The sequence below is a fragment of the Phascolarctos cinereus genome, unplaced genomic scaffold, assembly GCF_003287225.1.
Source record: "Phascolarctos cinereus isolate Bilbo 61053 unplaced genomic scaffold, phaCin_HiC Scaffold_7;HRSCAF=346, whole genome shotgun sequence".
Classification (NCBI taxonomy): domain Eukaryota; kingdom Metazoa; phylum Chordata; class Mammalia; order Diprotodontia; family Phascolarctidae; genus Phascolarctos; species Phascolarctos cinereus.
In genome coordinates, this window is record NW_027556180.1 from 11422888 (window position 1) to 11437219 (window position 14332).

At 45.0% G+C, this 14332-nt stretch overlaps 1 protein-coding gene across 6 annotated transcripts in view; it reads left to right on the forward strand.

Moving 5' to 3' along the window:
* Window positions 1-14332, forward strand: part of PASK (PAS domain containing serine/threonine kinase) — a 65284-nt gene that overhangs the window by 25435 nt on the left and 25517 nt on the right. For all 6 annotated transcript variants that reach the window (XM_020988991.2, XM_020988993.2, XM_020988994.2 and 3 more), the window contains 6 exons: window positions 3451-3689; window positions 4569-4739; window positions 6268-6408; window positions 7859-7993; window positions 8966-9229; window positions 12431-12596. In XM_020988991.2, coding sequence (XP_020844650.1) covers window positions 3451-3689; window positions 4569-4739; window positions 6268-6408; window positions 7859-7993; window positions 8966-9229; window positions 12431-12596 — 1116 coding nt within the window. The remainder of the gene's footprint in view (window positions 1-3450; window positions 3690-4568; window positions 4740-6267; window positions 6409-7858; window positions 7994-8965; window positions 9230-12430; window positions 12597-14332) is intronic.

The following is a 14332-nucleotide window of genomic DNA, read 5'->3' on the forward strand; positions in this document are numbered from 1 at the left end:
GAGATGAAAAAGGGGAGGAGAGAGAGCTCACAGTGAATGGCAAGGTTCTCAGCTCAGAGGGTAGGGGCAGGGGGAGCCAGAGGAAGTTTGAGGAGAGATGAGAAGGTTGGAAGAGCCGATGTGCATCAGCATAGTGAGTTGATAAGGGAGGTATGTAGCACGGTTGCCTGACAACAGTGAGGGCCTAGTTGAGATTGTGTAACAAATTTGTAGTGGCCCCAGTCAAAGTGATTGTGTGATTTTCTCTACCTTTGTTCAGCAGTGTATATGTCAGAGGGAAGGTGATGGATGGTGGGGGCGACCCAAGGCTGAGGCTTGGCTGGATGCAATTAGTTAAATGATGAGGAGACCAGAGACTTGAGAGCTGAACTGTCACGATGGAGATGAGGAGGGAGAGTGGCTGGTTCAGGGGGGGATGGCCTGGGAAAGAACTGAGCAAGGGATCTGAGGTCATGGTGTGCATGAAGGGTAGGGTTTGGTAAGGAAGGCAGAGGGGGAAGTGGACAGCCAATAGATCATGATCTGCTGAGGGGACTTCAGAATTCTTGAACATGGAGATGGTGCATGTGTGGGTGGTGGCAAGACCAAAGGCTGTCTACGCATATGGCTTTGAGGTGGGGTGGAGGTGTAGCTCATGGGAAGTGACTAGCACAGGGAACTGAATGGGTTAGGGTGTGTGAGGGAGAGTCTGTGTGTATGTTGATATTCACTACAACGAGGGCAGGAGTTGAGAAGGAGAGAAAAATTGTGAACCAGGTACTGAGTTGTTGAGGAAGGAAGGGGAGCGACCTGGAGGTCTGTAGGACAACCACTACTATGATTTTGATTGGGTGGTACATATGGCTTGCATGAACCTCAGAGGAGGAGAGGTTACTAAGTGTTGGAGATGGGGAAGAACCTGGAAGTAGCGATGGGGAGTGAGCCTAGGGAAGTATGTAATGATGCAACCAGGACTGTCAAAGGTGGCCAGGGAGGTTATGTCAGAAGGGGAGGGGCAGGTCTAGGGGATTGCTAGAAGGTGGGAGGAGAGAGAGAGGAAAAGATTTAAGATGAAGGCAAGTGTGTTGTCTACAGAACAAGCATTCCGGAGGGCACAGTAGAAGAAATGGTAGCATTTGGTTGGGACTTTGGGATGAGAAGGTTGAGGGGATGGAATCAGGAATCAGGTAGTGGGGAATGGGGTTTGGGTGGTGACCAGTAGGGGTTCAGAATCGCTGAGATGTGTAAGGTATGAGTGTGTTTGTCATTGTGTGGAAGGCACCACTCTACCCAGAGGAGACTGAGATGGAAGGCATACAGTCAGATGGGAGGCAGGCTGGAGACTAAGCAGGAGATGGAAATCCTGCTCTCTACCCACTTTCCTCCTTCCCTTCCATCAGAGAATATGCCTAGCATCCGTGGAAGGTGCACAGTCAGAGTAAGGTCACTCCTCAAGAACACCTGAAGAAAAAAAGTGGAGAAGAAATGAGAGCTATGGAAGAAAGAATTGGAAAGGGATTAACAGCCTGGCACAAGAGATACAAAACCTTCTCCAGATAACAAATGTGCTGAAAATTGGAATGGACCGAATAGAAGCCAATGACTTTATGAGACAAAGAGAAATATTTAAACAAAGTAAAAGAGTGTAAGTTATCTCAAGGTAAAAACAACTGATCTGGAGATCAAGGAGTTAAAATTTAAGAATCATTAGATTACCCAAGAGCCATGACTAAAAAGAAAAAGAAAAGAAAAGGAAAGAAGGAGCCTAGACATGATATTTCAAGAAATGTGAAAAGAAAACTACTTAGATCTCTTAGAATTAGAATGCAAAGTGGAAATAGAATTCATTGATCACATCCTGAAAGTTACCCCAAAGTGAAAAATTCCAGGAACATCACAGCCAAGATCCAGGGCTTCTAGGTCAATGAAAAAATATTTGAAGCAGCTGGAAAGAAAGAATTTAAGTACCAAGGAGCCACAGTCAGGATCACACATAATTTAGCAGCAGCTCCTATAAAGGAGCAGAGTTTGGAATATGATATTCCAGAAGGCAAAGGGCATATTTACAGCCAAGAATAACTTACCCAGAAAAACTGAGTATAATCCTACAGAGGAGAAAATGGATTTTTAATGGAATAGAAGGCTTCCAAATATTTTTGATGAAAAGACTAGAGCTACATAGAAACTCTGAAGCTCAAACATGCTAGTTAAGAGAAACATAAAAAGATAAACATGACTAAACAATCATAAGGAGCAAAAAATGATAATTGCCTGCATTCCAGTATGGGGAGATGATACGGGTGTCTCCTTTGACCCCTGTCATCATCAGGGGTCATAGAGTGAGTCTAATTAGACAAAGCTTGGGAATGGTTCTTCTATATCTTGATGATCTTAAGAGAAGAATAGAAGGAGAGGTGAAGAGGCATACATCAGAGGGGGAAGGAAAAGGAAGGTTAGGAAAAATTGTGTCCTGTAATCAGGGTGTGTAAGTAGAACCAGTGGCTGATGCTTGAACCTCACTCTCATCTAACCTGGTCAAAGGAAGAATAACACAAATATAGAGCTAGGTACAGAGATATTTCACTCAACAGGGAAGTATGAGGGAGAAGTGGAGAATTAGGGAGGGCAGGTTAAGGGCAGCCAGGTGATGCAGTGGAGAGAACGTCGCACCTGGAATCCAGAAGACTCATCTTCCTGCGTTTAAATCTGGCCTCAGGCACTAGCTGTGTTACCCTGAGCAAGTCACTTAACCCAGTTTGCCTCTGTTTTCTTATCTGTAAAATGAGCTAGAGAAGGAGATGGCAAACCACTCCAGTGTCTCTGCCAAGAAAATCCCAACTGGGCTCCTGAAGAGCTGGATACGACTGTAATGACTGAACGACAAAAAGGTTAAGGGAGAGGTTAGTCCTAAGCAAAACAGAAAAGGAATAAAAATATTTATAGCTTTTTTTGAGTTGGCAAAGAATGGGCATTTCAGAGGGTACCTGTCAGCTGGGGAATGGCTAAACAAGTTATAGTATATAAATATGATGGAATATTTTTATGCTGTAAGAAATGATAAAGGGGATTGTTTCAGAGGAACCTGGGAAGACTTGTCTGAACTGATGCAGAGTAAAGTGAACAGAAGCAGCAGAACAGTTAGGAGCTTTGATCAGCGCAGTGACCAACCCTAATTCCATAGAGTTGATGAGGAAACACGCTACCCACCTCCTGATAGAGAGGTGAAGGGCTCATTGCAAAATGAGATACATATATTTTTGTACATGGACAAAGGGGAAATTTGTTTTGCTTAACTCTGAATTTTTGTGACGGGTTTTGTTTTTCTTTCATTCTTAGTTGGGGGAAAGGCAGGGGTGGAAGGGAGAGAAGGTAGATTTTTGCTGATTGAAAAAAAATAATGAACAAAACCTGCCAGATTCTTAGCAGCTGCAGAAGCTCTCACCCTTTTCTTTCTTTTATTTTCCTTTTCAGAAGACAAATGGAATACCTATTGCTTGTCTTCACTGGCTGCCCAAAATATTTGTATGAGCCGATTCAGCGTGATGCCCCCGCTGGAGCATTCTGAACTGCCCAGTGCTATATGTAATTCTTCCTATACCTCCTTACTGAACAGCTTCTCTTCGAAGTCATCCCTTCACTCTCTATCTGCGTCTGTGTACACGTGTGCCCCAAATAAAGCCGTGCTCATAGTGGACTTGAAGACGATGAAGGTAGTGTTAGCTTTGGTCCTGAGGACCAGCCATAGAAATGCCTCTTTTGTATTGGTGCTTTGAATCATGTCGGAAGGGTAATTTGTGTGCTTGTCGAGCAGTCTTAGGACAAAATATTTGGGCCCATCTTTGTAAAGTAAAAAGACTGAAACCCACATGAAGTTGAAGTTAGACGATAATTGGGTTTTTCTGCTCTTCCTTCACCATATTCACTGAGGGGTAAAGGAGTTTTCATTCAATTCTCCAGGCCCATCTGCTCAGTGATAAGAGGGGATCATGCTCGGTGTTGATGGAGGAAATATTCATACTGATAAATTTATAGATCCTTGCCATATTGACATAATTTGTTTATGAGGGTAGAGATTTAAGGGAGAAGAAGGGTAAACCATTTCCCATTATCTACTTAGCTGTTAGCCCAATTAAGAGAAAAATGGACTTAAAATGTTTCAGCTCTCTAAATGCATTTGCTTAGAAGCTAGTGGCCCACATCAACAGAAGAGGGGAGCTGTTGATGTCATTTCCCATTTTTAGTGTTCACATTTATGATTAGGAGCAGGTTGTCTGTAGTTTGATGACTGGATGAAATTGTGTTATTCTTGGCAGTATCTGAGACACTCTCATCATCATTTCTGCTTTGGAGTTTGGTCTGTAGGGTAGGAAATGCGAAGTGGTGCATAGGGAAGGAAAACCTTGTGGCTTAAGCTGTGTTATGATGGCAATGAGAGAGCAAAACAAGAAGCATTCTGGGATGTTACTGGTTTACATTTTTTTTTTTAAACTGGGCTCTAAGTGAGGTAAGAGGCTATAGCATCGGTGTTTGAACCTTGGGGGATTTGCTCCGAGCGATTTGTGCTTTCACCCTGCTCTGTCCCTTTCTAGATCCTCGTCATCAATGACCAAGCTTGCGACCTCCTCGGCTATGGTGGTCAAGAGCTGATTGGCCAGAGGTTGTCGGTGTTCTTTTCTAAATCCAGCACCTCAGTAGTGGAGGCGTTACTTAATGAATCTGATCCGACATCTGGACAAAACGTCATCGCTTTTGGAACAGTGGTGAGTGAGGCCTTCGTGCCTTGGAAGCCGGGCCTTTTTATAACCTTTACATGGTTCTTTTGTATTTTGCCTAGAGCCTGCCTTGATTTGTTTCCACCTTCAAAATTAGTAATTGTTCTCATCCTTAAAGTGGCCAATTCCATATGTATTTTTCATATCCAAAGTTTAATTGGCAGATCCCTTTGATAAATGAATATTTAAGTCTCCTGAGCACCTACTTTTCGTGGAAGTTTTTTTTTCTTACAGTGTACCATCCTTGGACGTGCCTAAATTGTGGTGGAAGTTGGGTTCAAGACGAGAATACTGAAGCCTAATTTCTCCAAGTGTATCTGGCCACATAAAAGTGCACGTGAAATGAACATAAGCGAACTATAAAATACGTGAAGAATTTGGAAAATGTTTACAACATTTTCTATTTCGGTTCTCTTCATGTGCCACCTTATGATTGTCACGGGGGTGGTTCTTCAAGGCCATACTGTCAGAGTGTGAGCCGGAAAGACACGGAGGCTGAGTGGGCTCCGTTACTGCCTTCAGAGAGACTCATCACCAGAATGCTGCCCACTCATCAGTCCATTTTGTTACCCCAGCTCCTCCAGAAATTTAAAGGGCTTTCAGGAATTACCGAATCAGAGTTTTAGAGCTAGGAGGGATTCAGAGGACAGAGGAGGATGAAGTGAGGCCCACATGAATGCAGTGGTCAGTCATAAAAGAGCTCATATGGGCACATAAGTGCTAAGAAGGAGAATCCAGGTTTGAACCTCTGTCTTTTGCCTCCAGCTTCCGGGGTCACCAGGGGATTGGGCTCAGGAAGTTCTGGGTTTGGGCAAATCCTCTCAGCTCTGTCTGCCTCAGTTTCCTATTTCTAAAATGAGTGTAATAATAGTATCTACTTCGTGGTGTTGTTGTGAGGATCAAATGAAGCAATTTTAAGATCCTTTCTACCTTTAACATTCTGTGACTTTAATTTGAAGCATTTTGGATCGATCCATTAAAGATGTGTTAGTTCTTGAGAAAGAGAAACCAGGTAAGAAAAACAGTATGTGTAGTTGTGGGAATAGTCATTTTAAGAAGTAACTTCCTTTTTTTCTTTTCCTGATGCATCATATATAGCTGAGGAGGAAGAAAATGATTTGATTTTTCTGATTCTCCCTTAAATCCTATTTCAGTGCCTCCTCAAGGCTGCGTCTGGCAGGCCTTCCTCAGCTGGAAAGACTGGGACCAGCCTCGCCCAGTACCAGGTGGTTAGAGGCTAGTACCAGGCTGCTGTCCAAGACCATCTCCCATGTCCCTCAGGGGAGCACTGCCCATGCTGCTGAGCTCCTGGGGCCATTCAAGTAGCTCATTTTCCTTAGAATCATCCAGCTCTGAAGGGTGCAATCCTAGTCTTTGGCTTTGGTGAAAGCCGGCCCCTTGGGGCGGGCTTGTCTTCTCCTGGACGCGAGGCCTCGTTGTCGGAGCTCCTCCAGGAGCTGGACTGGCTGGTGCTGTGGGCTTTGTGGAGGGATTCTGATCCTCGCCCTGTTCCCAGGTGGACCTCGTCTGCTCCAGCAAGGAGAAGATTCCTGTCTCTATCTGGATGAAGACTGTGGAGCACAATAGCTCTCCCTGCTGTGTGGTTCTGCTGGAGCCCGTGGAGAGGTTCACAGTCTGGGTCACTTTCCAGAGCGATGTGAGTTTGCTATGTTATTTCACTGTCACGTAGGGTTTTTTCCCCCTTAGTGCTTCAAAAATCTCTCCTCCCAGTTATACCGTTAGGGGAAACGAAGCAAAGCCCGCCAGCCTACCAGCCCAGTGCCTGCTATGTGTGAGATGCTCTGGAAAAGGCAGGCTTCCAGGGGCCAGCCTGCGGGGCTGACTGGAACCTTGGTCGAGGCCTCTTCAAAGAGATGTGCTTGTCCAGTCATTTCAATTGTGTCCGATTCTTTGGGAACCCCTTGGGGGTTTTCTTGCAGAGATACTGGAGGGGTTTGCTATTTCCTTTAGCACATTTTACAGGTGAGGAAACTGAGGCAAACGGGTTAAGTAACTTGACCAGGGTCCTACAGCTCCTAAGTGTCTGAGACTGAATTTGAATTCGGGTCTCTCAGGTGTTTCTGACTCCAGGCCTGGCATTCCGTCCATTGCGCCACCTAGCTGCCTGAGGAGACGCACGTGTTTTCATTATCATTGTATATTGGAAGGTGGGCCTGGTGTGGCAGGTAGAGTACGGGAGCGGGGGCCAGGAAGACCTCTGCCCAGATCCTGCCCCTGACGCTTGTTAGCTGTGTGACTCTGGAGAGGTCACTTGCCCTTGTTGTGCTTCCTGCAGTTCCCTCTGGTTGATCTGCTCAGGGGACAGATGGGGTTTGGTTAGAACTGGTGAAAGGTAGTTCTCGCAGTGGAGCTTTCTCACACATGTTTCATCAGTTTGACAATAAAAATAAACATACATCTAAGTAGCACCATTTGGAAAAATGTTACGACCTCATCCTGTGTGGGAAAGGAATGCTTTTTTTGTATTTTAAAGAAGTGAACTTCTCTGCAGCGTCTAGCTAATGCCAGCTCTGTCAGGCCGAGATGGCAGATCCTCCTGAGCTGCAGCAGGATGGCGTCTGCACTGAGTGTGTCACTGAGCGCTCGGGGCCAGGGGGCTCCTGGCTTTCCCAAGGCGGGGTGAGCCAGCCCAAGTCAGTGCAGGACCAGGTCAGAGCTCCATGCTGATGAGTAAAGAGATTGGGCCCCTGAGTGGCCCCTGCACTTCCAGGCTGGGTGAGATGGGGACACCCACCATTTAAAACAAAAAGAAAAAGAAAAAGAAAAAACTCACGTAACATACACAGTCTACGCAGGCCACTAAATGGTAGTGGTTGACAGTGTTTTGTTGAGAACCCGAGATGATAATGCACTCCAATTTTGGATTTTTCATGGGTGGACTTTTAGTCATTTCTCTTATAGAGGGAGAAAGTTTGTGTATTTTTTGAAACGTGACTAGCTTTTAAATCTGCACCCCTACAGTAGAGGCAGCTTTAACTTATTTTTCTTACTCAAAAGAAACTGAGGTTTGGTTTGACTGGAAGGTGGATTAACTGTGATCCTGGTGTATTTCATACCAAAGTGACCAGCTGCCCTTTTCCTCCAAGGGCAAGGTAATATCGTGTGACCACCTTTTTGCTCAACTCTTTGGCTACGCGTCCTTGGAAGAAGTGATAGGGAGCGAGATCACAGACCTGATTCCTTCTCTGCGGAGGCCATCCCTGGGCCAGCAGATCATGGAGGTATGAGCTGCCGTGGTCGCTGTCGAGCAGAGCCTTTTCTCCGGTGGCTTTGGCTGACTGGGGAACAAATTCAGTCTGTTTTCTGATTCTGTTTTCTGACATTTAAGCTCAGGATTCCTGATGTAGAGTTTTTGGAATTTCTGGATATCAGCTAAGGCAGGGAGTTTTAACCTTGGGTCCATGAACTTGTTTTAAAAAATATTTTGATAACTGTACTTCAGTATAATTGGTTTCCTTTGCAATCCTCTGTATTTCATTTTAAATATTTAAAAACATGATTTTGAGAAGGGGCTCACCCCCAGATCTCCAGACTGAGTTGGAGAAGGAAGGAGGGGGGAGAGAGAGGCCCTGGTCCAGGACCCAAAAGAGAGGACAAACCCTGGCCCAGGGCTCTCTGTCTGTTCTTTGAGTGACTGTTTGCCAGATCTACCAGGTACAGTCTCTTGCCATTGATTTAGGCATTCGAAATACTTCTTCTAATTTGGATTCAGAGATTTTCCTACTTAAAGCCCTATTTTTCCCCCCTTTTTTTGTTGGTGACTGAATTGGAATATGGACGTCTCTTGGACTCCAGCCTTCTGCCCTCCTGACCACTGGGGACTGCTTTGGGACTAGGGGAGGTGGGAAATCCCTATCGGAAGTAAAGACATCAGTAAGAAGGGAAGGTTGCAGGGGTGAGTGGCAGTCAGCCATTAGACATCTATTAAGTGCCTGCTGTGTGCCAAGTGCTGTGGGTGCAGAGAAAGACACAAACCCAGTTCTGCTCCTCAGGGAGTTTGTAGTGTAGGGGAGGAGTTAACTGGCAAGCCCTTGGATGCTTGCCAGCTATAGATGTGGTCCCCTCCGGATAGTTAGGGAAGCCTTGTGGTGTGTGTCCGTGAGGAGAAAAGTGAGCACAGGAAGGGCGGGAGGGAGCCTGCCTTCCTTCCTTGCCCCAGCCCTGCTCTAAATCAGCTGCCTTGGCTTTCATAGGACCTCAGGATTCAGAGGCTGACGGGCAGAACCAAGGATGGCAGAGCCTTCCCCTTGAGCTTAAAGCTGCGGACGGACATCCCGGAGGAGGAGGAGGAGGAGGGCCAGGAGGCCCCTTCGCTGTTCGTCTACTCGGCCTCCCTCTGGATTTTTACCACCATCAGCGGCTTAATCACTCTTCAGCCTGATGGGACCATCTATGGCATCAACAGCAATTTTGCTCTAACATTGTTTGGTTATGAAAAGGTGGAGGTGCTGGGGAAGGTAGGGATTCCTTTTGTTTTGTTCTCCTGTCCGTTCTCTTCTGGGGGAGCAGAGACGACCCTGCGGTCCAAGTCAGACCCCATGAGAACGCCCCTTCACATGCTGGACCCGTGGGGAGGGGAGCGCACAACTTGCCAAGACAGCTGTCCTCATCTGCAGCCCAGACCTGACTCCCGTTCTCCCTCTCTGGGCTCAAGCTTTAGACGCATCCTCTTTCACTTGCCAGCGCTTTAAGATCTTGGAGAAGCTGTGGCTACTTCATTCAGTCAAGAAGCATTTATTAAGCACCAGCTGTGTTCCAGGCATAGTGTTAGGCGCTGGGGAAGCCAAGCCAAAGAAGGAAGCAGCCCCTCCTCTGAAGGGGAAGCGATGAGTGTCCACATGAGTAGAGAGACAACAAACAGGGGAAACCAACGCACATAAGACAAGGGGGTTTGAGAGGGAGGTCAGGGGGTGAGCCTTCCAGGCTAGGGATGGCCAGCAGCAGTGCAGGGCAGCAGCTCAGGCCCAGAGAGGGGACGTGGAGCGTGGGATGAGATGTGGAGACACGCTCACTGTACGTCAGGCACCATGCTAAGCACTCTACACAGGTGAACTCATTTGGGGCCGGGCTGCGGAAAGTTTTAGAAGATCTAAGAGTTAGTAGTTTATCCTCGAGGCAATAAGGAGCCATGGACTTGATTGAGTGGGGGTGAATTTGTCAGCAGTATAGGACGCACTGGAATGGGGGGGACTTGAGGAAGGAGACCAGGTAGGGGGCGCTCTGAAAGGGGGATGGTTGGGGGTTCTGTTTTAAACATGTCCCTAGTAAGGGCTCTCCAGCCTAAATATCTTCTATTTTAAAAGAAAAAATTATTCTGAATTTAACAAACATCAAATAAAATGAACATTTCCACATATAAAGTAGAACATAAAAAAGAGGCTGGTATATGAAACTGCAAATTTCTTTTAGATAGAACTTGCTTTTTCTTTGAAGCTTATGCCAAATGCACATGTCCCTTTCAAAGCTGTCCTGTTTGTCTGTCTTCCTGTTGAGCCTTCCTTCTCTTCCCTTCTGGGCATTTAACATTTTTATTTTTATTTTGAATTTAAGAAACACCACAGTGGGCATTTCCATAGACTTGGTAGAAAAATAAAGAGGATTGTCCATGAAAACTATAGATCTCTCTTACGTACAGTTTGCTTTTCTTTTAAAATATATAATAAGCTTTACCTGTATCTTTCAAAACTATCCTTTGTTGTGCTTCTTCACAGTTTTCCTTCTCATTTCTTCATTTCTAAAAACTAATGCTTCAATAACCCTATTTCCTTCCTTCCTTCCTTTTCTTTCTTTCCTATCCTCTTGGTCCTATCATACTTCCATCAGAGGGACGCTCTTTTAACAAATATGCACAGTGGCTGTGGCTGAAAACGTCCATTTTGTTCTTCACGAGGAGTCCATCACGTCTCTTGTCAGGTTGTGACTCACAGGTTTCACTATCATTTCTCTGGAATCTTGGTTTATTATTTTCCATTTATTATTTTATATTATTAAATGTTAAATTTATTATTAATATATTTAATATAAATATTATTTATTATTCCATTGATCTGTTTTCTTAGGTGTCTCCACATGCTTCTTTATGTTACTATCGTATAAGTTATCCTCCTGGTTTTGCTCGCTTCATCCTGCGTCAGTTCTTCCCAGATTTCTTTGAAACTCCCCATTTTGTCATTTCTCACAGGATGAAATTATTCTCTTGTATTCAGAGACTATGATTTGTTTAGCCATGCCCCAACTGAAGAATAGCTTCTTAGGTGTCACCACAAAAAGAGTTTCTGTCCATATTTGTGTACACACAGAGCCTTTTACTCTTTGATCTTTTTCCTGTATGGACCTAGTAATGGTGTAGCTGGATCCAGCTTTGCACAGTTCAGTGACTTTTGGGGTATAGTTCCAGACTGCTTTCCAGAATGACTAAACTAATTTATATCTCTGCTGACGGTGCATGGGGGTACCTGTAGCCCCTTCCAACAGTAATCATTTTCCTTTTTTTCCTTCTTTCTGTCTTTTCCAATCTGATATGTGTGAAGTGAAACCTCAGAGTTGCTTCAAATTACATTTCTCCAATTATCAATGATTTGGAACATTTTTTCATACAGCTGTTAATAGTTGAATGTACTCATTTTCTTCCATAGAGCTTCATGTGATATGGTTCCAAGGCGCTTTACCATCCTGATTGCCCCCTGGATGGTATTTTCAGCTCAGTGCCTAGTACGCAGTAAGCACTTCAGGGGTACACATTTGTGTGCATGGTACATGAATGTGCTTACTTCGTTGGCTTCTGCCCATTGAACAGTGCTCTGTCCGCTGCCTCCCGCAGATCTTACTCTGACTGTGACCTTGCCATTCTTCCTTTGATTGTCCAGCGTCTCAGAATGCCTTCAGTGGAGGTGTCTTTGTAGACTCGTGGAATTTTAGAGTTGTATGCTCTTGCCTGCTCCCCTCCTCGATTTTGTTCCTGAGGCTGGGAGAGGGGAAAGTGTTTGCTTCCCAGTGATCTCCTGGCAGAGGTTGTACCCTTCTGTCCACTGGCACTGCTGGTGTTTTTTCCTTCCTCTCTCTACCAGAGGAAGTAGATGTTTTAGCCAGTAGACAAAAAAAGAGAGATTACTTTCAAAATTAGTTGACCTCATAAAAACCTGTACTCATAGCTGCTTTTTTGAGGTACTGGGTGGAGACAGACAGAAGAAGTGTGTCACTCCATGAAGGCCAAATCATGAGCTCAGCCTGTCGTTGGTGAACCATCCATAGAATCTGCTGATCTCCAACAGAGGCCATTTACTCCAACCAATTGTCAAAACATGAATCCCCCCCACGAAAAGGCCACTGCCTTTATCCATGAAACTTCAGCAAGAGGCAGATCTTTGTACGTGTGTGTGAGTGTGTGTGCGTGTACATGGCATTGTAAAGAGAAGGGACAGAGCCAAAGGAATGAAAATCTTTTGCAGATCTGTTTGTTAAACTTGTTTTACTTTCTTTAATCTCTCTTATTTCTCACTCTCTATGTCTCACTTCTCTTTCTTTCATTCTCCCCTTCTCTCCTCCTCCATCTTTCCCTCTCTCCTTCTCTCTGTCTTCCCCTCCTCTCACCTTCTTCTTCTTTGTTGTCATTATAGACTCTGCTCGGGTTCTGAATCTTAAACGTTGTGTGTTTTTAGAACATCACATTTCTGATACCTGATTTTTACAACCAAGTGGACCTGGTAGAAAATAGCCCCGTGCCGTCGCTCAGTACTGTTAGTGTCTCGGAAGGAAGAAATGAGAATAAGGCGGAGAAGGGGAAGGAAGATGATAAAGAGGCGCGTCGTACAGAGAGTGCCAAAGGTAAAAATGGCCGTAGCGTGCGCCGACATTGCGAGCATTTGTGGGGAGCCTTCCCCTGCTGCACCAGCACACTAAGTGTCATTGTAGGCAAGAGGAAGCTTGCAGCTGAATTAGGAAGGCATGATGGACATAGGATTTCGGCAGGGTCCCAGAATCTCCCATTTGAAGAGGGATCAGAAGGTACGCAGCCCAGCTCCGGCCTGAAGCAGGCATCTCCTTAACAGCATGCCCACTGAGTGCTCCTCCAGTGTCCAGGGAAAAGGTCCCAGAGATGAGGGTTCAGATCCTCCCGAGGTGGCCAGTTCCATGTTTTGGACTACTCCAGTCACTATAAAATTGTTCCTCATTTTGATCTAAAAGCTGCCTCTTTGCACTGTCAGTGTTTTATTTATGTTTGTAGGGGCCAAACAAAATCCATCTCACCTGTGATAAGAGAATTTCTGCAAACGGAGAAGGACCCCTTCCCTCTTGTCTCTTTCTCTCTTTGTATTCCCAACCAGGCCAGAAGTAAGAGCACAAAGGAGATTATATCTTTTGAAAGCTTTGAAACTTTTGGTAAAAAAACAAAAAAAACCTTCCTACTCTTTTCCTGCTTGTCCTTAAAATATCTCCCTGTGAAAATTTCATCAAAGGGCTGGTGGATATCCCTGTTTATTAAGAAGGCAAGATTAGTATCAGAATTGCCATAATGACACCAGGGAGAGCTCATTTGTGTATGAATCCTTAACAATTAACTTAAGCATATGCAACATTTCTAAATCAAAAGATCCTCTCTGGGCCCAACAGTGGTGTATTTTGGCTGTTACTACAGGCCATATATTTTTATTGTGTCTAACCAGGCCAGAGTTTCCATATTGGGAGTAGATTCACCCAGGGATAATTTAGCTTCCAGAATCTACAGGCAGTTGTCACAAACCAAAATTACCAGAACCAGCCCAGAGTTATTAAAACCTGAGGAATGTCATAATGATCGCAGGCTATTGAAGGCATAATTGAGATGTCGATTTTATACCATTAGTCATAGGGATCCTACTGACAACTTGAAATCTATGTTAGACCAGACTAGATGAAGATGCCCAGGAATTTAGACAGGAATGGTAGCCAAGGCAGCACAATAAATACAGATGGCAGACAGCCAGGCAGACGAGTCTCTTGCCTGTAGGGTTTGGAAGAATCCTAGACCTAGCCAGATATTCACCCAGAAAGAAAGAAGGCCTTCCTGTTAAAACGTCAGGTCCTCAACCACACCCTTGCTTTTGAGACCTGTATCACAGCCCGATGCTCATCAGAATATCATTGTGACTGATCCCTCAGAGGTTAATGGTTTACATCTAATTGACTGTTCAGGCACAAGAGACAGATACACGAATAGGCAATGTAGATCAATACTTAAAACACTCACCTGTTTTTGTGATTTCCCAGATAGCACTGCAAATTTACTGGGCAGTTGGTTTTTCCTGCCCATAATTCTTCCTAGGTAAACTCTACCTTGTGCATGTCAGAGGAGTTAATGGGCTGGAACGTTTGATCAAATTTTGAAAAAATTGTCCTGGAGTCAGCTTACTGGGTACTGCTCTCAATCACCAATCGATGACACAGAGATAGGAGAGTACAGTGCAGTTTCATTTTGTTCAGAGTGCAGGTTTCATCCTACCCCAGTCAGTCAGTGAGCTCCGAGCTTCAGCTTCAGCGGCTCTGTGTAGCATCTGAGTACAGAAGCAGGATGGGTACAGAGG